Source organism: Tachypleus tridentatus, chromosome 1 (genome assembly GCF_004210375.1).
Source record: "Tachypleus tridentatus isolate NWPU-2018 chromosome 1, ASM421037v1, whole genome shotgun sequence".
NCBI classification, from domain to species: domain Eukaryota; kingdom Metazoa; phylum Arthropoda; class Merostomata; order Xiphosura; family Limulidae; genus Tachypleus; species Tachypleus tridentatus.
This window is the reverse complement of record NC_134825.1, coordinates 175,698,769-175,723,901: the sequence shown is the minus strand read 5'-3', so window position 1 is coordinate 175,723,901 and position 25,133 is coordinate 175,698,769. Positions and strand designations below refer to the sequence as shown.

Genomic DNA, 25,133 nt, shown 5'->3' with positions numbered 1-25,133 from the left:
CCATTAAAATATCAGAAAAATTTCTAACCATGACCAACAGTGACAAAAAAGTTGCTTAACTAAGACATGAGTTATGACTAAAAAAAGAACACTGACCACCTAAAAGACCTAAACATTTTGTGTCTCACTTTCAGAAAATGAAAAAAAAACAAAAAAAAAAACACTTTAAATTCATGAAGTAAAACTCAATTTACTGGTAAACCGACAGTAGTAAACTGTAGGCTCAAGAAATAACATCGTAGCAGAAAAATAGAGCTGACAAACAAGGTAACTAAATTTCAGAAAGATGTTAAGACAATGTGAAATCAGAGAAGTAACACATGGATGTTTGTTAGACATAATATTATACAACTATTTATGATCAAGTCCAGAAAATCTGAATACAAAGAGTATAAGCTGAGTGTTGTACTTTCAGAACAAGGTTTAATTAATTATAAAATGTAAAATGATACAAAATGATCCAGAAAGAATTATATATTTTTAACACACATTTACAATACCACTAATGAATAAAATTAATACAATTTGATTTTAGTATTGTCCAGATTACCATGAACATTAAATTGCCAGAATCCTCAGAAATGCACACTAAATTAACTATTTTTAAAACAATATTCATCCACGTCAAATGATTCCATGATATAGTATAGAAAAACAAAGCCAATGTTATATCTTCTTGTTCACAGCTTAAGACATTTTTGAATGTTACTTATTCAAAAACACCAATTCTGGAAATAATGAACAACTACATTGTATTTAATATTACATAAATGTTCTCTAAACTATTTCTAGCTATTTATCATACAAGGATAATTAAGTTTTTTATATATAAATTACCTCAGTTTCTTCTGATACTTCACCACACTTTTCATTCTTTATTTTAAAATCAAAAACTTCTGGGGAAATAACTTCTCTTGTCACTAAAGGAATAGAATATTTTTATAACAGAATATTTAAACATAACTTCTCAGTATGAAATGGCATGTTTTCTTAACACTAGTCCAGTTACACCTTTCTTTAATCATCATTCTAATATTCTATATAGTCTATTATAATAAGACTAATTAAAAACAATTAAAAGTAATCTTAGCATATTCTTACTCCAAGTGTAGCTTGTGATTTAGTATTTACTTGAAAGTTAATTAGTCTAATAATAATATGTATGCATGCTATTTGAAATGTGTAGTACAGTAAGTCCAAACATCACTGAACCTCTTATCATTATTCAAATAATTTATAATGAAGAATTTCAAAATAATTAAAACTGTCAATATCTTCCACAATTAACCACATTTCGGCAAGTCATATTTACATGTTTAACTGAAATATATAACATTACACAGTTGTGATTTATGGCAAGTTAAAAACCAATTATTGTAGTTGCTCTGCCATTCTTTCTATTATCAAGTGGTCTGCAAGTTACATTTGTTATTAAGCATTTTGTACCCTTGAAACTCCTGGCTGTAGACCACATACATTTGTATTCCCGACTTTCATTCATCATGACTTCAGTCCCAGCTGGCTTAAGCTAATCTAACTCCTCTTTTAAAAACTCTACAATTAATGAAAGATTTTATAACCACAAATTTCAAAATAACAAGTATGATCAATATATTTCAATAGTAAACACATTTCAGTAAGTCTCACATACAAACTTAATTCAAACCAATAACTTTGGATACTGAAAGATATGATTCATACATACATCTGTAGGAATTTAAAGAAAAAACAAGAATTACATTTAATTATATCTAGCTATAGAAATCATATATCAGCTTTTAATTTATTAAAAAAACATCATTTCTTACTCCACTTTGTTTGTTAAGATGACATATTTTTTTATTATATATCTTGGTGCTTAAATGTTTATTTAATGAAACATCATGACTGCACATCAGAAACAATTCTTATGATGGACAAAGGATAGACGTCACAAAACGCTTAATGGAACATTATATAGCAAAACTATAGATCAAAAAGTACAGAAAAACATAAATGTGATAAATGGTCAGCCTTAGTATTAACCACTTGTTCTGTGTTACTGATTTATACTCATAGTAATAATAAAAATTATAATAATGCAGGATTTATTTTTGTATACAATTGGGCAACGTTAGTATTTCACAAAGGGTTAAATTTATATGCAAATGAACTTACTACTATGAACTGACGTTTTTCGACCTTCATTTTTCAAAAATCTGACTTCCATCAAAGCATTTTCTTTATCCAAAATAGGTTCGATTTTCACGTGTGAGATTTTTAAATCTTCCATGTTATCGTTAACGTGACACCTTTTGGTTTGTAAATTATTTGAAGCTTGCGATTACTACTGTCATTAAGAAACAAATGAATATAAATTTTATCTTTTTGAAAAATTCTTACACGAAGTTCTACAGACAATATCTCAAAACTTCGTACACGCATAAGTTACGAAAATCAATTTCAATTAAACTTCAAATTTTCAGTCCGATATATACGAATGATATATATATTCACATTAATAAAACTTCTATGAAATTCAACAGCTTATTTTAACGTACTTTATTCATGTCGATAACAAAAAATAAATAAGTTTGATATATTATCTGTACACCTTGTGTGTAAAATGAACATTGTTCTTAAAGTACATGTGATGAATAAATCTGGAGAAATACATTTTCTGTCATCCTTCGAAATTCCTTCACAAACATAACATTACTCTCGTTAGCAATAACAATACCATCCATCACTATCATCTATCGACTCTTAATTTAGCTTGTTTTATTTTGCAAAACTATATCAATACACTAAACATAAGTAGTGTAAACTCTTCAAACTATAAAGAATTTGGCCAATTCACATGGGTAATTTTCATAAATACATTGTGAGTAAATAATATAAGTTACATGCATATATAAATATATATTTAAACTAGAACAAATATCGATATTACAATAAATACACAATAGTAAATCTGTTGCAAAATGAAATATTTAATCTATCTGGACATGTTCTAGTGTTGCCCAGTAGCACAGCGGGACGTGTACGAACTTACAACGTTAGAAACCGCCTTATAGCCCATTGTCTAGCTTTGTGCCTAACTTCAAACAAACAAATAAACATATTGTAGACATTTCTATGACTTTATTAAACTTAATATGCCATGCTCTGTAACTAATATTTAAAGCACATTAAAGACAACATTAAAATATACACTACATGGCCAAAAGTATGTGGACACACGACCATCACACCCATATGTGCTTGTTGAATATCTCATCTCACAACCATGCGCATTAATATGGAATTGGTACCCTCTTTGCTGCTATAACAGCCTCCACTCTTCTGGGAAGGTTTTTAACTAGATTTTAGAACATGGCTGCAGGGATTCGCTTCTATTCAGCCACAAGAGCATTAGTGAGGTCGGGCACTGATGTCGGGCGAGAAGGCCTGGCTTGCAGTCGGCGTTCCAATTCATCCCAAAGGTGTTCGATGGGATTGAGGTCAAGACTCTGTGCAGGCCAGTCAAATTCTTCCACACTGACCTGAGCAAACCATGTCCTTACAGACCTCGCTTGCACGGTGGCTGTCATGCAGAGATACAAAATGGCCTTCCCAAACTGTTGCCACAAAGTTGGAAGCACACAATTCTCTAGAATGTCATTGCATGCTGTAGCATTAAGATTTTCTTTCACTGTAACTAAAGAGCCTATCTCAAACAATGAAAAACAGTCTCAGACCATTATTCCTCCTCCACAAAATTTTACAGTTGGCACTATGCATTCAGGCAGGTAGCGTTCTCCTGGCATCCGTCAGACTGCCAGAGAGTGAAGCGTGATTCATCACTCAAGATAATACGTTTCCACTGCTCCAGAATCCAATGGTTGTGTGCTTTAAACCACTCCAGCCGACGCTTGATATTGCACATGGTGATCTTGTGTGCAGCTGCTCTGCCATGGAAACTTATTTCATGATGCTCCTGATGAACAGTTCTGTGTTGACGTTGCTTCCAGAGGTAGTTTGGAACACGATAGTGAGTGTTGCAACTGTGGACAGACGATTTATATGCACTACACGATTCAGCACTCGGCCGTCCCGTTCTGTGAGATTGTGTGACCTATCGCTTCGTTGCTAAGCTGTAGTTGCTCCTAGACGTTTCCACTTCACAATAACAGCACTTACAGTTGAACGGGGCAACTCTAGCAGGGCAGAAATTTGACGAACTGGCGTGTTGAAAAGGTGGCATCCTATGAAAGTGCCATATTGAAAATTACTGAGCTCTTCAATTTGTTTGAATTTCGCGCAAAGCTACTCGAGGGCTATCTGCGCTCGCCGTCCCTAATTTAGCAGTGTAAGACGAGAGGGAAGACAGCTAGTCATCACCACCCACCGCCAACTCTTTTACCAATGAATAGCAGGATTGACCATCACATTATAACGCCCCCACCGCTGAAAGGGCGAGCATGTTTGGTGTGACGGGGATTCGAACCCGCGATCCTCAGATTACGAGTAGAACGCCTTAACCCACCTGGCCATGCCAGGCTCTTGTCTGTACAAAACCCGTGGAATTATTAACAGCCATAACTTGGTGTTTCTTTTTTTGTTGTTTTACTGTTCGTATAAAACGTAATCAATTGACTCAATTAGAATGTAAAAGTAACAGACTTAATTAATTAATTTGTACATACTGAATCATTTGGAAGCTTTTCTTTATTCGTTCATTCGTGATTTCGCTTTTGTGAGTGAGTTTGATATTATTTCCATGTATTTTCAGTGTATTATGACCAATGCTTCACTGTAACATTGTTACACATTATAAATTATCCCAGATGAGCTCCCAATTTATTATATTATGTATTACCATTTCAAATAGCCTGAAAAAAGTCAAATTGTAATTTAAATTTAGAAAATTTAATGTAGAGATATATTAAAGTTATAATGTTTGTAAACAAGGTTGATACACAGAATGTCTTCTTAATACAAATATATTTTAATATACAAGCAATAATACAACTTATACAACGGTTATTACAAATAATGATTTATACACAAAGGTTTCACAAACGTACAAATAATACTGAATCTTCCATTTGGTCTGGAACTGAATATTTTATCAACTGTTTATGACGAGCGAATTAATTTCGAGCTATTATCGGTTACGAAGATGAAATGAGAAAATTGAAACGTTGTTCTCTATTTTAATAAAAGTTTTAATACCCATACCAGCCGTGTTGAGAAAAATTTTTCGTCAAGTGAATTTGTCGTCATCACGCATTATTATTGGTGTGGTGGCTCACTTAATGAGTTGCTAGCTGGCTCTTCACACGTGAGTTTTTTCGCTGAAGTTATACAATGTCTTGATAGAAATACTAAGGTTCGAAGTTAAACGGTTTGTAATGTTAGAAATCTATAAACATTCCTTGTCAAATATCCGTACTTTCCCAATTAATAAGCATTAATCACACTTTTAACTTCCAAGGTTTATAGTATACCAATTGTAGCAAGCAAAAGGATTTGTCTGTTTGGTTTATTTTGAATATCGCGCAAAGCTACAGAAGGGCTATAAGCCCCTAATTTAGCAGTGTAGGACTAGAGAGAAGGCAGCTAGTCATTACCTCCCACTGCCAACTCTTTTACCAACGAATAATGGGATTGTACGTCACATTATAACGCCCCCATTCCTGAAAAGGCGAGCATGTCTGGTGCGACTGGGATTCAAACCCGTTATCCTTGATTTATGAGTCGAGCACCTTAACCACCTGGCCATGCAATAGAAATCTGATAGTCGCGGTTTCGAATCCCCGTCGCACCAAACATGCTCGCCGTTTTTGCCGTGGTGGGCGATATAATGTTACGGTCAATCCCACTTTTCGTTGGTAAAAGAGTAGCCCAAGAGATGGCAGTGGGTGGTGATGACTAGCTGCCTTCCCTCTGGTTTTACACTGCTAAATTAAGAGTCGGCTAGCGCAGGTAGCCCTCGTGTAGCTTTGCGCGAAATTCAAAACAAACAAACAAACACTATGAGTTACATGCATTTCTTATATATAAATTTAACTTTCACAAATATCGATATTAAAATAAAATATATGATAGCAAATCCGTTATGACATAAATATATGACATGGAACGAGAACATGGGTCAAAACTGTAACTGTACACTCACATTACAAACCTTCCCAAGCTCAGATGGTCAGAAACCACCAAAAATTCATTAAAAATGTATTATTCACTAAAGACTGTTTAAAAGGGTGGGAAAATATTCGGACAGTGTCACACGACACATCTTGGATCCGCACCTGTCATATTTTACAAATAACAGTTGTTATTGAATATTATTATTAATTCTACGCCACCAAAGCCTGATTAAAATTAATTTTTGTTATCGTAAAAACATCTTTTCCGCTCTATTTTACTCAGCACACTTCCACTTAAGTATGAAATTTAACGTAAATTACTAACTATAATGTCGTTATTTCTGGGGAAAAGCAAGTATTTTATTTGCCTACAATTTCGTTTGGTTGCAGAGTTATAAATATGAAAATCACACACCTCCTGTAAGATCTTTTCTTTTGAGATAGGTAAAATTTTTTGTAGCCTTCTCTTACGTTTACAATATTAATTATAACCAATAGACAGGCAAGACTTTTACCTATCAAATGACGTATAATATTTACGTTTTTCGACGTATAATATTACGTTGTTTTCCGTACATAGAGTTATACTTCCCTTTGTGTTTTTTTTTTTTTCCCCCGTAGGAACGACATTGTTTAGGTGTACGAGGTTTTAACGGTTCCCAGCGAGCCTCTAAGAAACATGAGGTAAATTGCGATAATTATGGGTCATTACTTTTTGCAACTGCCCACTGACCCCACTTACTATGAAGCCCTACGAGGGGATGCACTTTTATGTCAAGCAAGGACACTGCAGTAATGCCAGGGTTTCATAAGCACTATATACAAACATCAGCATCAGATATAATGTCCACAACAACTGTTGAGAACATCCAACACTGGTACTTGGTTGACCCTAGCCCGAATGGACAAGCTGATTGACCCAAGGGGGGCCACGCCAAAGCCTCCCATCTACAGGAATTCAAAGCCAAAGTGGTGTGTTAGGGTTGGACCCCTCAATGACCAGAATCCTCTCCTTCCCTTCACAGGTTGCCATGCACAGCAAACACGTTGGTGGATGTTTAGATTCCAGAGGAGGTAAACTAAAGAACAGAACCTTCCCTGGGAGGTCCCTCACCACGTACAGGAATCCACACCCAGGGGTTTTCATCACAAGTAAAAGAAAATCTGCTTTCCAAATCACTCAGATTTTAATGTTTTATTCCTGATCCTAGGTTTTTGCAACCATGTTTTGAGAAATTTGGATGTTGCACACACACATTCTCACCAAACCTGAAAACATTTGTTTCATAAAATTTCAACTGTTGGTCCTTAAAAGTGCATTTGTCACTTGGCTTCTGGTAGGCTTACTCAAGTTGTGTTGTGGGAGAGTCAAATGATCATATTAATGACTGGTTCTTTCATGTTGCTTGTGTTCAAACAGTAGAATTGTGTTGTGAGAGTGAAATGTACACATTAGTCAGTTTTTGATGTTTTTACCCATAAGCCCAAATTAATTATTTCACTTACAAATAATGTGGTCAGTGAATTGTATCTTGAATGAATAGGTCCATGTACAAAAGATATGCATCTGTTTTTAGTAGTGATATCAACAAACTAGCTGTTTAATTTTTTAATAAATATTAATATTCTGTACTTCACTTTGGTACTTATGTCAATGTAAGAAATGACCAGGATTTATAATAACAATTTTCTTACTTCTTGATGACGAGAAACTCACTTGAAATAAAAATGTAGCTCAGAACAGCTGGTATGGGTATTAACATTTTTTTTATGAGGAAAGAACAACGATTCGACCTTCCTAGGTTATCTTCCGGTTAAGAACTGAAGGTTAAAAAACCAAGTGTTTACTGTAAGGACTTCCCTGGAGAATCCTGATTCTTTCAAGTACAAACAAACTTGTTTGTAAACACTTGTCTTGGTCTGTCTGCAGCTGACCAATCAAAAAATTGGGTCACAGCTGTCCAGCTACATGACAGTTGAATAACAGTCTTTCATACACATGGTAAATAAGGACATGATACAGTTATACAATGAAACAGTAGACATTTCACATGATCAGACCCTGTGAATGAAAATAACACTTAAGGTTGAATTTATTAACACATGAGCACCAACAGACTTAGGATATCCCTAATGTGAATTTAAACTTAGATTCATTCTTTAACTGATCTAAGTTTTATGCAATTTAAAACTTACAGCGCTGTTTAAATACTAGGAAAGAATGCACAACATGGTAAAGAACAAAGGAAATCGTGTAGAAAGAATTACTAAAACACCATATTCAACCATCACATGCAACAAACACTCTCAACTACCTCATAAGATTAATAATAGAAGTAAACTACATCAATAAACCAATCAAATGTACAACAAAATAATAAAATGTTTATTTGATACACAAAATATACACCCCCCCCCCCCCCCCCCTGAAAATAATAAACTTAACCATTTAAAACATCCTACATAGAACAAACCCTTTATGTACAATAATAAACAAAACATTTCAGTGTACATAATACAACCTTATTTAACTACTGGTAGAAAAATGCATAAATAAGAACATGTTATTTTTCAATATAAAATGAAAATTTGATATAAATCAGAAATGGAGACATATGATAGTCAATTCTATAAAAACTGAATAAACCATGACTTACTGATATAAAACAAAAAGAAACAAAGAAGCTACAGTGATTATTAAACAAACATTAAATCATATATCTCAGGTTATCTGGTATGGGTATTAACACTTTTAGTAGTAACAGCGTTAATACCTATACCAATCATCCCGAGATATATTTTTACTTCAAGTGGGTTTCTCGTCATCATGAAATATTAAAATCAAAATTAAAAGCTAAATATGTAATAAAAATAATTGTAACTGAAGTCATGTAAAATTCATGTTAAATGGAGAAATAACTAAAACCAAATGTTAATGAGAAGACAATACAGATGAAAACAAGATACGTGATAAACAATACACAAAACTTTGGTGAAAATAATTATTACATAAAGTGTACTGATTTTGACACAGAAGTCTAGCAGGTTGGTCAGTTTAGTTGTCACTATTCCTGATGACTTATTATTAATTGACAAGGAACTATTGGTCTTGAATACCTCTCTCTTATTTGTTTCAACCAGAAATTCTACTGATGAATTTGCCATTTGAAAGGACTGAGAAATATATTAGTATAGGGTAAGATTAACAGCTTATTGTTTGAAATCAACGTATATATTAGTATAGGGTAAGATTAACAGCTTATTGTTTGAAATCAACGTATATATTAGTATAGGGTAAGATTAACAGCTTATTGTTTGAAATCAACGTATATATTAGTATAGGGTAAGATTAACAGCTTATTGTTTGAAATCAACGTATATATTAGTATAGGCTAAAATTAACAGCTTATTGTTTGAAATCAACGTATATATTAGTATAGGGTAAGATTAACAGCTTATTGTTTGAAATCAACGTCACATGAACAACTTCATTTCAACACCAAAATTCCAGGTAGTGATCTACAGTGTTAAAGATTTGTACTTTGCTCATACTGAAAGACAGATTACTGACATTAACTGCTACAATCCGATAAGGATCGATCTGACTTACAAATATCACATTGATGAGACTGTTGGTGTAGCTAATGCACTCTTATTTGACTTTAAAATGTTTACAACTTGATTCCTCATTCCACAGAGATTCTTTACTAAGTTAACCTTTTATAAGACCTTCAGTATCCAATGAAGACTGTCACTTTCTACATCAGTCCATTAAAACCCGTCTCTAATACGACTCTTCCCATCATTTCAGTCACTCCAATACTATCATTTCATAATAGTTTGTACACTTTGCAGTAGAAAAGTTATTGCAAGTTATAATTTAAAATTTACCAATGAATAATTGCATTGATCATCACATTATAATACCCTTGGCTAAAAGAGCGAGCATGTTGGTGTGACAGAGAATTGAACCCGCGACACTCGGATTATGAGTTCAGCGCCTTAACTGCCTGGCCATGCAATATACATTTAACACTATAATGTTAAATTATAATGTTGATTTACCAACTGCTCCAGCCTCAGGTTTTAATAAAGAGAAAGCTGCCCAAAGCACCATTGAAATCCAAGAATATACCCTAAAGCTGTTTAGTAAACCTAAGTCTAGAAACTCTGAAATATCACAAAAATTGACAAGACCATCCAATAAAACTTCAGTGTCCCAACTGATGACCTCTCAACTCACAAACTGTCTAAGCAACATCCACTTGTCAGTTACAAGCATGATAACATCATTAAACCCATTTTGGCCCACAATATCATTAAAAAACCAACTTTTAGTACAAATGCAGGTACATCTTGTTGTTACAGAAAGAAATATGTCACCAGCCAATATGTTAACACCACAACATCCATGTATGGCCCACATGGAAAATTCCAAATACTATAATCATTTTCATAAATTACAAGAAGCTTGACATACTGTGTGATCTCTTAAAAAAAATGTGTCGTTCAAGTTAATCCTGTTATTAATCCAAATTTCTTTTGAATTACAAAGGTACCACATGCAACACATACTTAAAAATTTGTTGAAATGCATGTGGTTTCAGACTTTTTAGACACCCTGCACATAAATCTACTGTTTCTCTTCAGTATGTACCCTCTGATGTGTTCTGAGTTTACCTTTACTTATAAATTTTTTTTCACATTCTATACAACTGAATGGTTTCTCCCCAGTGTGTATCTTTTGGTGAGTTTTAAGATTACTACGTCTTCCAAATTCTTTACCACACACTAAACAACTGTATGGTTTCTCCCCATTGTGTATCCTCTGATGTGTTTTAAGGTTATCGTTACTTACAAATTCTTTACCACACACTAAACAACTATACGGTTTCTCTCCTGTGTGTATCCTTTGATGAGTTCTAAGATCACAGTTTCTCCTGAATTCTTTACCACATACCACACAACTGTGTGGTTTTTTACCTGTGTGTATTGCTTGGTGGGTTTTCAGATGACAACTGCTTCGAAACTGTTTGCCACACACTATACAACTGTACGGTTTTTCACCAGTATGTGTTCTCTTATGTATTTTGAGTTGACTACTACTTGTATATTCTTTGCCACAAACTATACAGCTGTATGGTTTCTCTCCAGTGTGTATCCTCTGGTGTATTTTAAGATCATTACTTCTTGTAAATTCTTTATGACACACTAAACAGCTGAATGGTTTCTCACCAGTGTGTATCCTTTTATGTGCTTTAAGTTTGTCATTACTTCCAAATTTCTTGCCACATTCTATACAACTGTATGGTTTCTCTCCAGTGTGTATCCTTTGGTGAACAGTTAGATAATTATTTCTTGCAAATGTTTTCCCACACACTAAACAACTATATGGTTTCTCTCCAGTATGTGTCCTTTGATGGGTTTTAAGTTGACTACTTCTTCCATATTCTTTACCACACTCTAAACAACTGTAAGGTTTCTCTCCAGTGTGTATTCTTTCATGTCTTTTAAGTTCATTATTACTCCCAAATTCTTTACCACACACTAAACAATTGTACGGTTTCTCTCCAGTGTGAACCTTCTCATGTCCATTAAGTTGACTTTTACTTCTGAATTTTTTATCACAAACTACACAACTGTAAGGTTTTTCTCCAGTATGTACACTTTCATGTTTCTTTAACTGACTACTACTTCGAAATCCTTTATTACACACAACACAAGTGTAAGGTTTCTCTCCAGTGTGTATCCTGACATGATCTTGTAAACAAGTACTTGATACAAATGATTTACCACACACTAAGCAACTGTATGGTCTCTCTCCAGTGTGCACCTTCTCATGAGTGTTAAGTTGACTTTTACTTCTAAATTTTTTATCACAAACTACACAAGTATATGGTTTCTCCCCAGTATGTACTCTTTCATGTTGTTTTAACTGACTGTTACTTCGAAATGTTTTGTTACATACAATACAACTATATGGTTTCTCTCCAGTGTGTATTCTCACGTGTTCTTGTAGGCAGGTATTCGTTACAAATTTTTTTCCACACAAAACACAATCATATGGTTTCTCACCAGTGTGTGTTCTCTCATGTCTTTTAAACTGACTACTGCTTCGAAATTTTTTATTACACATTACACAATTGTAAGGTTTTTCCCCAGTGTGTATCCTCATATGTATTTTTAAGTGACTTTTCGTTAAAAAGTCTTTTCCACACTCTAAACAACTGTATGGTTTCTCTCCAGTGTGTACCTTCTCATGTTCATTAAGTTGACTTTTACTTCTAAATTTTTTATTACACAATACACAAGTGTATGGTTTCTCACCAGTGTGTATCCTCAGATGTATGTTTAAGTTGCCCTGTGTTACAAACTGTTTGCCGCACACTTCACAATTGTGTTCTTTCTTCCCAGTATCTGTTTTCATGTGATGACTTTTTCCCACTTCTTTGTCACACTCTATGCTACTGAATGATTCATCTTCATTAAGGAAAACATTATGTCTTTTTTGGTTATTGACTCTTGACAATGTTTTATCAAACATACTAACACCACTTGGATCCATGGAGTCATGGTTTTTTGACTTTGATAAGAGAGATATTTGTGTTATAATATCACAGCCAGAAAACTGCTCTCCACAACAGTTGTTCAAGTATGTCTTTGGATCTAGAATCAAAAGATACATTACAGAAACAAAGGAATTAAAATAATACACAAATGTCATTTTTAGTCAATAATTATTTTAATTTTACTTCAATTTATGGTTAATTTCAAAACATTAAAAAAAGATACATCTATAACAAAATACATCCATAATGAATGGTAATTTGTCATAACCACTAACCCTTTCCAGACTGGTCACTGTCAAAGGCCATGTCATCATGTTTGTTGACTCACTTTCAAAATTACAAGGTTGGTCCCAGAGACCAAACCAAAGCTGAAAAGAGTTAAACAAAGATTTTCTTTTGGCTATAACACTAATGTGTCCTCTGTCCTGGATTCTTACAGTAAAAGGTTGCATCCAGTGCTGAAAAAGTGTCGTAGGGGCTCCGACTCTGAATGGTCTTCTTCAGCAAAAGATTCCCTTCTTACAGAACTCTACATAACTATAATATTGTAAGTGTAAGGTATAGAGTTGGTATGAGAAGAAATTAAAAAACTGACTGGGTCCCTTTTGTTGAATGATTGTTATTTACGATTCTTTGTTTGTTTCCAGTGTTACAATTCTCCTTCACACACAGAGGAATACTTTATGTGTAAATGGACAGAGTTCACACACAGAGGAACACTTTATGTGTAAATGGACAGAGTTCACACACAGAGAAATACTTTATGTGTAAATGAACAGAGTTCACACACAGAGGAACACTTCATGTGTAAATGGACAGAGTTCACACACAGAGAAATACTTTGTGTAAATGGACAGAGTTCACACACAAAGAAATACTTCATGTGTAAATGGACAGAGTTCACACACAAAGAAATACTTCATGTGTAAATGGACAGAGTTCACACACAGAGAAATAATTCATGTGTAAATGGACAGAGTTCACACACAGAGGAATACTTTATGTGTAAATGGACAGAGTTCACACACAGAGGAATACTTCATGTGTAAATGGACAGAGTTCACACACAGAGGAATACTTTATGTGTAAATGTGGATTAAGTTTTTATTTTCTAGTATTATAAGACAAGTTCTCCTTTGCTAGACAAATTCTGCTAAACTTTTAAAACATACACTTTAGCAGAAGACTAACTTATTTTTGACATTGAATACATAATATAACTTAAATAACACATTGGTAACATTCTTAATTTCATATTTCATGAGAGCTTTAACTTTGTTTTAAGAGTTCCAGTATAGTAGTTTTATTTTAGTTTGAACTTGAACATTACAATCCTGTAGATTATCTTACAGATGGTATACAATGGACTGGTGAGAGATAATTCACTACCTGTCCCTCTCTCTCTTGATAGTCCAACACAGATGAACTGTTCTTGTTTTGTTAAACTGTGATATTAATTTGTTTGTGTGATAAAGGATCATTATATACATTTCATGATTGATCTTTTTCTTCACAATTAACTCATTTTTACTAACACCAATGTTAGTACTGTGAGGATGAATAGATAAGATTGAACCAAATATCAAAACTACCTACATATACTTTGTTTATTCCTGCTACAAATGTTGTTTAAGTACATTTACAACAGAAATCCATCAAATTAGCATAATATTTTCATTTTTTTACAAAAACTAAAAATTATTATTACTAAAAACAATGTTGTCGTACCATTTTTCTACAATTATATCTGTAACCACATGGTAGATAGATATAGTTACTGAAGGTTACACTCACCTGATAAACCTTCTAACTCACAGTTAATTTGTTGAAACTCCTGTTTTGGTTCACTTTTCAAACTCATAACATCATGCTGTGAACAATCAACAGTTTCATCATCACTCTCACTGAACTTGGAAATAATGTTATCCTTTGTTGAATCACCACTTGGTTCAGTTTTAACTTTGACATACGTGTTCTAGAACAACAATCAATAATAACTAATGTTAATGACAACAATCAATAATAACTAATGTTGTCAACAACAACAATCAATAATAACTGATGTTGTCAACAACAACAATCAATAATAACTGATGTTGTCAACAACAACAATCAATAATAACAAATGTTGTTAATAATGTCATCATTATTGAATCACCACTTGGTTCAGTTTCAACTTTGACATACATGTTCTAGAACAACAACAAAATCAATAATTAATGTTGTCAATATAGAACAGTAACACCACAAACAAAACATTACTTATAACTGTTATTTTTGTTTTGGAATCATATCTGTTATGTTTCTTTATTAAAATAAACAATATCTTTACTGGAAAACTGATTTACGTAACAAACACAAGTAATGTCAGTAGCTGGTGTGTTTTAAATTGTAAACTCTGCAAGAATATATCCTGTATCTTGGGACAGCTATTACGGTTATTAACATTTTTAACAAAATAAACCTTTATAAATTATAAAGTTATAATAATTATAAAGGTTTATTTTGTTGAAAGTGTTAATACCCATACCAGCTGTCGTGATATACATTTTTACTTGAAGTGGGTTTCTCATCATGATAACATCCTGTGGTCATGGTACCACAATTTTCTATTCCTATCTACACTGTGGTATTCTGAGGTAATACTTTTTCCCCCTCACAAGTCCACAAAATATCAGGAAATTCTGTAGGATATTTTTCATTAATGACATTCCTTCAGTTGTTCTACCCTTTGCTGTGGACAACACTTTTACCTGTTCAAGTCTCAGCAGCACAACGTGGGTCACAAAGCAAATACAGTTAGGCCTCTTATAATAATTATATGTATACAAGGTTTTGACTCCATTGTAATTCATAATACAGTAATTAACTTTGTAGAGTGAACAATTTCATGATATCACACATAATTCACTATTTGATATTACACAGCAGACAAGATATCTGATAATTATGTATGTGTTACAGATTTCTTTTTATCAGTAATGAATTAGATGCAATATCATAACATTACTCACACACTTAAATTAAAAACAGACAAAAAACTCTATAATATTTGCATTATTTAGTGTTCTGTAATGTTTAGTGAGTATAGCATGTTACTACAAACTATTATGATAATTGAATCTTTACTGTTTTGTTTATTCTATTGACATGACATGATATTATATTTGACATGACATGACATGATATTATATTTGACATGACATGATATTATATTTGACATGACATGATATTATATTTGACATGACATGATATTATATTGACATGACATGATACTATATTTGACATGACACATATAAACAAACTGGACACTTAAATTACTTCTAATTCCAGTTGTGACAGGTTTCAAATAAAAACATTATTACCATTATTGGTATATAAATCTTGGACAAAAAATGCACAAATGGTAACCCTGAGATAAGTTCTACTATATATAACCAAGGATAATGTAAAAATTATTTTAAAAACAAAACAATGTGAGTGAGAATATCATGTTAGAATAATGTGATAATGGAGAACGTTGTAAAGGAAGCACATTAATATCATGTTAGAATAATGTGGTAATGGAGAACGTTGTAAAGGAAGCACATTAATATCATGTTAGAATAATGTGATAATGGATAACGTTGTAAAGGAAGCACATTAATATCATGTTAGAATAATGTGATAATGAAGAAAGTTGTAAAGGAAACACATTAATATCATGTTAGAATAATGTGGTAATGGAGAACGTTGTAAAGGAAGCACATTAATATCATGTTAGAATTATGTGATAATGAAGAAAGTTGTAAAGAAAGCACATTAATATCATGTTAGAATAATGTGATAATGGAGAGAGTTGTAAAGGAAGCACATTAATATCATGTTAGAATTATGTAATAATGGAGAAAGTTGTAAAGAAAACACATTAATATCATGTTAGAATTATGTGATAATGGAGAGAGTTGTAAAGGAAGCACATTAATATCATGTTAGAATAATGTGATAATGGAGAACGTTGTAAAGGAAGCACATTAATATCATGTTAGAATAATGTGGTAATGGAGAACGTTGTAAAGGAAGCACATTAATATCATGTTAGAATAATGTGATAATGGATAACGTTGTAAAGGAAGCACATTAATATCATGTTAGAATAATGTGATAATGAAGAAAGTTGTAAAGGAAACACATTAATATCATGTTAGAATAATGTGGTAATGGAGAACGTTGTAAAGGAAGCACATTAATATCATGTCAGAATAATGTGATAATGAAGAGAGTTGTAAAAGTAATATCATGTTAGAATAATGTAATAATGGAGAAAGTTGTAAAGGAAGAACATTAATATCATCAATAATATAGTAATGGAGAAAGTTGTAAAAATGTAATAATGAAGCACATTAATATCATGTTAGAATAATGTAGTAATGGAGAAAGTTGTGAAGGAATCACATTAATATCATGTTAGAATAATGTAGTAATGGAGAAAGTTGTAAAAGAAGCACATTAATATCATGTTAGAATAATGTAGTAATGGAGAAAGTTGTGAAGGAATCACATTAATATCATGTTAGAATAATGTAGTAATGGAGAAAGTTGTAAAGGAAACACATTAATATCATGTTAGAATAATGTGATAATGGAGAACGTTGTAAAGGAAGCACATTAATATCATGTTAGAATAATGTGATAATGGAGAAAGTTGTAAAGGAAGCACATTAATATCAGAATAATATAGTAATGGAGAAAGTTGTAAAAGAAGCACATTAATATCATGTTAGAATAATGTGATAATGGAGAAAGTTGTGATGGAAGCTCATTAATATCATGTTAGAATAATGTAATAATGGAGAAAGTTGTAAAGGAAACACATTAATATCATGTTAGAATAATGTGATAATGGAGAAAGTTGTGATGGAAGCTCATTAATATCATGTTAGAATAATGTGATAATGGAGAAAGTTGTGATGGAAGCTCATTAATATCATGTTAAAAAAGGTGATAGTGGTGAAAGTTGTGAAGGAAGCATATTTACCTTTTTGTGACAGGTCAACGATCAAAGGCCACGTCACAGCATTTGTTGACTTGCATTCAAAATGTTATTGAGCTACTATTTTATAAATTTATGTCAATAAGTTTAGAATCAAATTCTAGATTATAATTCCAACTATAATATTACAGGTGAGTTAATTTCTTAAGTTAAAAGTAAATATTAAAAAAACACATCCAAATATATATTTTAGTGAGTCACATGGTATGTTGAATATACCACTGTTTAAAACTAGATGTTTGTGATGTCAAAATACTAAGTCCACTGTTTTGTACAAATTAGGAACTGAAACTGATAATACTGATTAGCTAGAATATAAAGTAGAATCCCATATTATTATTTTACTGAGATATGGCTGATGTACTTTATGAGACACAGTGGCACCGTTCAACTCATTCCATTTTCTTGAAACGGTCTCTTTTATACTCTTAGTACAATATATGACATGTGAATAACCAATCAACAGCTTATAATGTTTCCTTTGTGGTTTTCTCAGCGATTTTAATGTGTAAAAAGGCTAACACATTCCTTCTAACTAAGATTTCATGAAGGTAGGTTGTATCTTTAGTCTATTCTAAGTTTTTAAAATCTAAATACATCATAATTACCAAGCTTAGAAAGTTATAATAGAAAACTATGGTATCAGTATAGTTATTTATGATTTTTTTTTGGTTATTCAACTGTATATACAAAACCTACAAAAACATTTTTCAAAAGAATTAGCAACCTATGTCCAGCCACAACAAAGTTCAAAGGTCATAGTGAGAAGATATATTTGCTTGCTTTACTTCTAGATTTATTGTTCTACATTTTAAGAAAGACAAGTTTACTAATTTATTTCTAAATAGTAATAATCTATATACATAATGTATAATGATTGAAATGTGACTATATTACCAAATACTAGTCCACTAAAACCCAGCCACGACAGGGAAGACTAAAGATCAGTTTCATATTACTAGATACATAATATGAATTTATATGCATCGTGTAAATGTAAGTTATGTAATGTTAGCTAGGCATGACTGGAAGGTTAATATATGTATAGTGTTATGAGACTTAAACTATTTAGACTAAACATTTGTATTTTCGTGTTATAATACGTAGTCATTTAGCATGAAAAAAGCATAATTCATATTTACTTCCTAATTTTGTTTATGATGTTGGTCAAGACCCCACTTAGTTAGAGTACAGAAAATAACATGAAACATAAAGTATTACTAAAAACAAATGTTTGATATGTATTTTGGAGGTTTTAGAGACTATGCAAATAATATTTGAAATTTTTGGTACAAAGAATAGTTTTCTAAATCATAACATGAAAACACTTTGCACTCAGACTAGTTATGAAACAGACTATTTTCCCAAACAAAAATATTTCATTAAAATATCTGATTTCTTGTGTACAAAATACTTGTAATATTTACTAAAAGTCTACCAGATTTTGTGAAGATAAACATGTTGTATCAAAAGTTACAGTGAAAATACTTAATGTGTACAAATTTGTAGGTGAGCGCGTGTATATTATACCAAGCCCGTAGCAAAAGGGTTAAAATCATGTTACAATAAATATAACCCAACATGAAAATGCTTCCTTTACAACATTTTCTATTACTACATTATTATAACATGATTTGTAACATAAGAAAGTTGTGAAGGAGGTACAAACTTTCTGTGTCTGCTTTTAATATGGTGTATGTATCTCCAGTTTTCAGTACACAAATCTTTTGTTGAAAAAATATCATATTCTGTAGTCCAGTAGTTTTACTAAAGTTTTATCCATAAATATATAGAGTCAAAGCATTGACCACTCCATGTAAAAGTCATTTTGAAGTTGAGATTAAAATAATTTTCTCCATCTGAATATTCTTAATCTTTATATTTGTAACCTTATGAACAGATATCAAACTTTCTTTTTTTGAATGACTTTGTAACCACCGTAAAAATTGTTTAAAATAAACTTAATTTGCCTTTTCTTGTTCTTTCTAGAATGACTTTAAATTGTAACAAGAAATTACATCTGTTTACCCTATATTACTTGAAATTCACAACAGTTTATATCTGTTTGTACATAATTTTAGTCTCAGTGCCCTCTGAACTGTGTCTAGCTAATAATCCTGCCACACAAATTGTAAATCACGAGTAATTATCCAGGTTAGCGTATTGCATGACATAATACACAAGTTATCTGCAAGCACACTTTGTAGAGAACATTTTGATTTTGTTATATTAATTAAACATTATCTGACTCTGCAAGTTTATAATTTTCTCATGTTACTTACTTTTATAACATTAAATAAATATGAAAATGAAATTTTGTACCTATGTTTTGACCTTTCTTTTTTTCTGTCAGTTGCTAATGAAATTTAAACCTTTTTTTATTCATGTGTCATTAATACACAAAGTTTTTATTAAGTAATGCATCAAAAAACATAGAATAACAACATGCACATACAAAGAAAACAATATCCTATAACTATTAAAATGTAACTGCCTTTCTAATTATGACATAAAAATCTTAAAATATATTCCTAACTTTCTCAATTTGAACAATGCACGAGAAACTCTGAAACTAAAGGCAAAATGCATGGTATTCTTCACTGAAAACAAAGTAATATATCAGTGATATATTAAAATTTTGTCTTTCTATTGGTTATTAATAGCATATTTTAAACTACTTGAAAACATAATTGTCAATTTGTTAAAATAGAGGATTCTCTTTATTCAAAAACTGAAAGCTATATAAAATTAGGCCTTGCCTCAGCAATATCTACATTGTAATAAATAATTTAAATTATGCTCCAAACTTCATAAAGATGTGTTATATTAATTAAAACAAATGTTATGATTCTCATATGAGAAAACTGAAGATTTCAAGTGCATTTTAGATTCTCAATATGTCATTTATGGCACACACTAAAGAATGTGTTGAACTAAATCAGTCGAATATTTATTTAATTTAATACAACATGTATGACTTGACAGCTCATGACACAGGCATCAGGACCCAAAAACTAAATGAAATGTCCCCATCTTTTCCTCCATGTAAGATCATAACATCACAAAAGTAGAGATAACAAACAAGGTAATATGTTTTTTATAGAAGTTAAGACAACAGTGTGAGGTCAGAGAGGTAACATGTCTACATTAGCTAGATGTAATAATGTGTAAATGTTTGTGATCAAGGCTACAGGCTCACTAAATAAAAAGCATGCAACTTAGTGGATTACAAAGTAACAACTGGTGGAAGAGAAGCATCATTTTTAACAGTGTACTTAATAAATCAATAATAGATGTAAAGTAAAAACTAAAAGTATTATCACTATATTAAATTACTTGAAATATTCAAAATACACATTAAATTTACAGTATTTTTTATACAGTATTCCTCCTTGTTAAAAAGTTCCATAAGTTTTCTCTCAAACAAATGTCACCGTTTTTATCTCTTCTACAATAATTATAAGTTTTTTATATATAAATTACCTCAGTTTCTTTTGGTACTTCATCACACTTTTCTTTTTTTATTTTAAAATCAAGAACTTTAACTGAAGATTCTTCTTCTGGGGAAGCAGCCTGTCTAGTCACTAAAGGTAGAAAATATGTATGTTTAGAATAGCAACTTTCAACATTTAAAAGTATATCAACATTGTAATATTGTTAGAAATACTAAAAACAAACAAAAATAACACTTTACAAATGTGTTAACTCTTTAAGCCTGTAATTTATATATGCTCTGCTGAAATTACTTGCATAGTTTGCTAATAATTATCACCATACCTTACAAAACTTTAGTTTTCTTACTCTCATTGAAAACAACATGGTTTGTGTTAGTTTTCAGCCAAAGAGATACAAATGTTATTAGTTGCTGTCTCAATCTGATGGTTAAATCAAGATTTTCAGCCAGAAACTGGCAGGTCCACTTAGGTTTTCAGAGGTTATTATACCCTATTATTGTGATAAACAATACTGACCCATGAAATACACCACAAAGATATAATTTCACTGCCTTCGTTTCATAAATAACTTCTGGTTTCTCTCATTCTAGCACTTTTCAAAACAATAAAGTAGTCTTGCCCTATTCAAACCATCACCAATGTGTTTTTATTTTTATATAGACTTGTTCTGAATCTCATCATAATCTATTTGAAAATCTAAGAACATCAAAATGACACTTTTTTCATCATGTAAATAAAAATTAAATAATTACTCAAACATACCTCTCTCCCTCTATATGATCTCAATCAACATGATTAAAATTAATTTATAATTATTACATATTTATCAGTAATAACACTGATCATACTGTTCAAGTTCTCACTAATTTGTGATGATGAGAAACCCACTTGAAGTAAAATTCTATGGTATGGTTATTAAATCTTTAAGTAAAGTACAGAACAATATTTTGACCTTTTAAAGTCATCTTGAGTAACATTCTCTCTATTATCATATGGCTTTTAAACAAAAATCATATTATACACATTCTTATTAACATCAACAAGAATCAAACACTATTTTTCATTTAATAGTCTAAAATAATTATTACCATCATTACCTTTACCTGTTTCTCACATTTATGAGTGAGTATTGTAAAACAAGCCTATTTCACATTTCAGTATTTTTATGTCAAGTTCAGTGACAGTATACTCTTCAATAAACTATTTAAAAAAAACAATATCTCTGTACTTTGATTTAGTTTTTACTCAAACAATAAAGCAAACATCTTAACTCTCAATTTCACTGATTGTATCTAAAACATTCAAAATATAAATTCCTTAGATCTGAATTACATTAGTCTACTATGACTTGAGTTGTTGTTTTATCATGTAATGTGTTATACTACTAACTACAATACTGAATGTGGTTCATACATACAATTGTCAAAACTAAGTGTAAAGAAGAAATATATCTAGCTATACAAATCATACACCAACTTGACTTTTTTTGTCCATATTTCTACTCCACCATGTTGGTTAAGTCAACATATTCTATCAGTTCTTTAGTTATCTTGATGTTTAAGTTTACATTTCTTGAAATCAATTATTGTTGCTCATCACAAACAATTCTTCTCATGATAAACAAACAGATGTTCCCAAATGTTTAATGCAATAGTATACAGTAAAACTATTGGAAAAAAACTACAAAGAAACAAAATTACAAGTGTCACTCATTCATATAAATTACAATAATACAGCTAAACTATCTTTCAGTATAGGAAATATTTTGCTCATGTTACAAAGTTAACTCTTTACATTTGAACCTACTGCTAACTGATGTTTTCTTTACTTCGTTTTCCAAAAAACTGACTTCCAACAAAGCATTCTCCTCATCAGAAATGGGTTCCGTTTTCACATTCAGTGTTTTCAGAACTTCCATTTTATCGTCAATGTTTATATCTTATCCCAGGTTAAAGTTCGAATTATTCCTATGAAGAGAATAAGAACTTTTATCTTTTTCAAAGGTTCTTACACCAAGCTTTCTAAAAAGACAATAGTTCAAAACTTCCTGACTGGCATTAGTACCGAAAATCGGTTTAAATGAAATTTCAATGTTCATTATGATATGCAGAATATTTATATATTGTTATTATAAATTAAAACTTCAACAAACTTTATTACACCATTAAGTACTTTATTTTATTAGTAAGTGAAATTTTAAAAAAAAAGAGGTGCAATTGTCCAACCATATTAATACAACTACGGGGTATAATTAACATAAATCAAAACTATATGTGATAATTACATTTGCAGAAGTAATCGCAGTTAAATTACGTTACCTGTCATACTTCACATAACATGATACTCTCGTTAACAGATACTACAATACTATAAATAGTATCAATTTAAGTTTGTAACAAAGTTAGTTTTAGTTAGTTGCACTCTGCAAAGCCACATAAATAAATATAAAAGTGTAACTACCCAAAATATACACAAATTATGGTATTTCACATGATTTTTTGTTAAAAGCATTGTGGTTAATTTCATTTTTAAAAAAATTGAACATAATGTTCTATAACAAGCATAAGCCGAAAACACCAATAAAAAAGACACTTCGAACATTTACACAAACATGGTAAAAAGAAAAGGTGGTACATACAAAGTCATAGAGAAACGGATTTTTTTCCACAATCATACATAGCCTCTATTATAAAGTGTGATATGGTAAAGTTAACTAATCATTGTACTCGCTCATCACTTTTGTTTGTTTGAAATTAAGTACATGGGGCTACCTGTGCCCTGCCCCCCACAGATATCGAAATACGGTCTCTAACGTTTTAAATCTGCAAACATACCTCTAAACTACTGGGGCCGTATCATTACATGAAAACAAGTAATATAACTATCTTTACGGCGTATATAAAAACATATTTGGAAATTTATAGCATAGAAATGTTTTAATATCGCAAGATGTGATTATTACTATACATATATAGTATGTAATAACTAACTGCGTGCACTACATAATATGATAGTTTGAAATGTTAAAACTCTCCTTTTAGAAATTATTAATGGAAAACATTTCAGCTCAGTAAATAGATCATTACTATGTCGCACAAATACTACTGGATTCAATGCTGTTCAAAAAAAAATTCACAAACTGGATAACCGGACTACCACGAAAAAAGTACCACTCATCGTGCACTCTCTCTCTGACTATAAAATTAAGTTTTGAGTATCGGTATAGCTTGTGATAAATGGTTTGTTTTGAATTTCGCACAAAGCTACTCGAGGGCTATCTGTGCTAGCCGTCCCTAATTTAGCAGTGTAAGACTAGAGGGAAGGCAGCTAGTTATCACCACCCACCGCCAACTCTTGGGCTACTCTTTTATCAACAAATAGTGGGTTTGACAGTTACATTATAACACTCCCACGGTCGAAAGGGCGAGCATGTTTGGTGCGACGAGGATTCGAACCCGCAACCCTCGGATTACGGGTCGAGTGCCTTAACCATCTGGCCATGCCGGGGCTCTATTACAGGGTGTTTAACTTAGTTAGCAGAGCACTCGTCTGACATGTAGGAAATCCTAGATTCAATTCTATTCGCGGATAATGCAAAAGTTGGATTACCACAATATCCTCCTCAGAACTGAAGGTAAATATGTGAAATACGACATTTTTAACGGATATTTTGGTAATTACTTCAAACAGGTCTAACGTGGTGTCAGTTAATGGATGGATGTTCTACTCTCCCATGAATTGAGAATAAAGATATGATAAAGGTAGGTGAATCATGTATAGGACACTTGTAAATATTTCAGACAATTTCTGACGTACACTGGTTTTAAAATGTGAAGTATGTACTGGTAGAAATCACAAGTAAATAAAAATTGTGATCTCATTTTAAGTTACTTAGCTTTGTTTCTTTGTGAAATGGATAATATCTGTTTCACCCAGGAAGAATATTACTCTATACTGTACACCG

At 31.7% G+C, this 25,133-nt stretch overlaps 2 protein-coding genes across 7 annotated transcripts in view; both read right to left on the bottom strand.

Annotated features, from left to right (window-relative positions):
• The window catches only part of LOC143230729 (uncharacterized), a 29,403-nt gene extending 26,612 nt beyond the window's left edge, over nucleotides 1-2,791 (bottom strand). The window contains exons 1-2 of one of the 2 annotated variants that reach the window (XM_076464806.1): nucleotides 2,158-2,791; nucleotides 838-920 (exon numbers count right to left, since the gene is read on the bottom strand). In XM_076464806.1, the coding sequence (XP_076320921.1) occupies nucleotides 838-920; nucleotides 2,158-2,272 (198 nt within the window). In that variant the 5' untranslated portion in view covers nucleotides 2,273-2,791. The remainder of the gene's footprint in view (nucleotides 1-837; nucleotides 921-2,157) is intronic. The other variant, XM_076464796.1, reaches the window with a different exon arrangement.
• A 7,193-nt stretch (nucleotides 2,792-9,984) lies between these two features.
• LOC143230663 (uncharacterized) lies at nucleotides 9,985-23,991 on the bottom strand. Of its 5 annotated transcripts, none has more exons than XM_076464613.1 (5): nucleotides 23,808-23,991; nucleotides 22,964-23,136; nucleotides 21,198-21,298; nucleotides 14,477-14,657; nucleotides 9,985-12,779 (listed from the first exon to the last, which is right to left on the bottom strand). In XM_076464613.1, the coding sequence occupies exons 2-5, from the start codon at nucleotides 23,085-23,087 to the stop codon at nucleotides 10,747-10,749; spliced, it is 2,439 nt and encodes an 812-aa protein (XP_076320728.1). In that variant the 5' UTR covers nucleotides 23,088-23,136; nucleotides 23,808-23,991; the 3' UTR covers nucleotides 9,985-10,746. The 5 variants fall into 5 exon arrangements, with proteins under 5 accessions (XP_076320728.1, XP_076320699.1, XP_076320709.1 ...); XM_076464584.1 differs by lacking the exon at nucleotides 23,808-23,991 and adding an exon at nucleotides 23,630-23,762; XM_076464594.1 differs by lacking the exon at nucleotides 23,808-23,991 and adding an exon at nucleotides 23,488-23,619.
• Nucleotides 23,992-25,133: the final 1,142 nt, after the last annotated feature.

Bases quoted from the DNA above. Each gene is read 5' to 3' on its own strand.
- LOC143230663 (XM_076464613.1), bottom strand. From the start codon at position 23,087: ATGGAAGTTCTGAAAACACTGAATGTGAAAACGGAACCCATTTCTGAT. The intron at 21,299-22,963 runs GTAAAGAGTTAA...TTCTACCTTTAG, and splicing joins AGTTAGCAGTAGGTTCAAAT to TGACTAGACAGGCTGCTTCC. The intron at 12,780-14,476 runs GTGAGTGTAACC...TTTTGATTCTAG, and splicing joins TGAGTTAGAAGGTTTATCAG to ATCCAAAGACATACTTGAAC.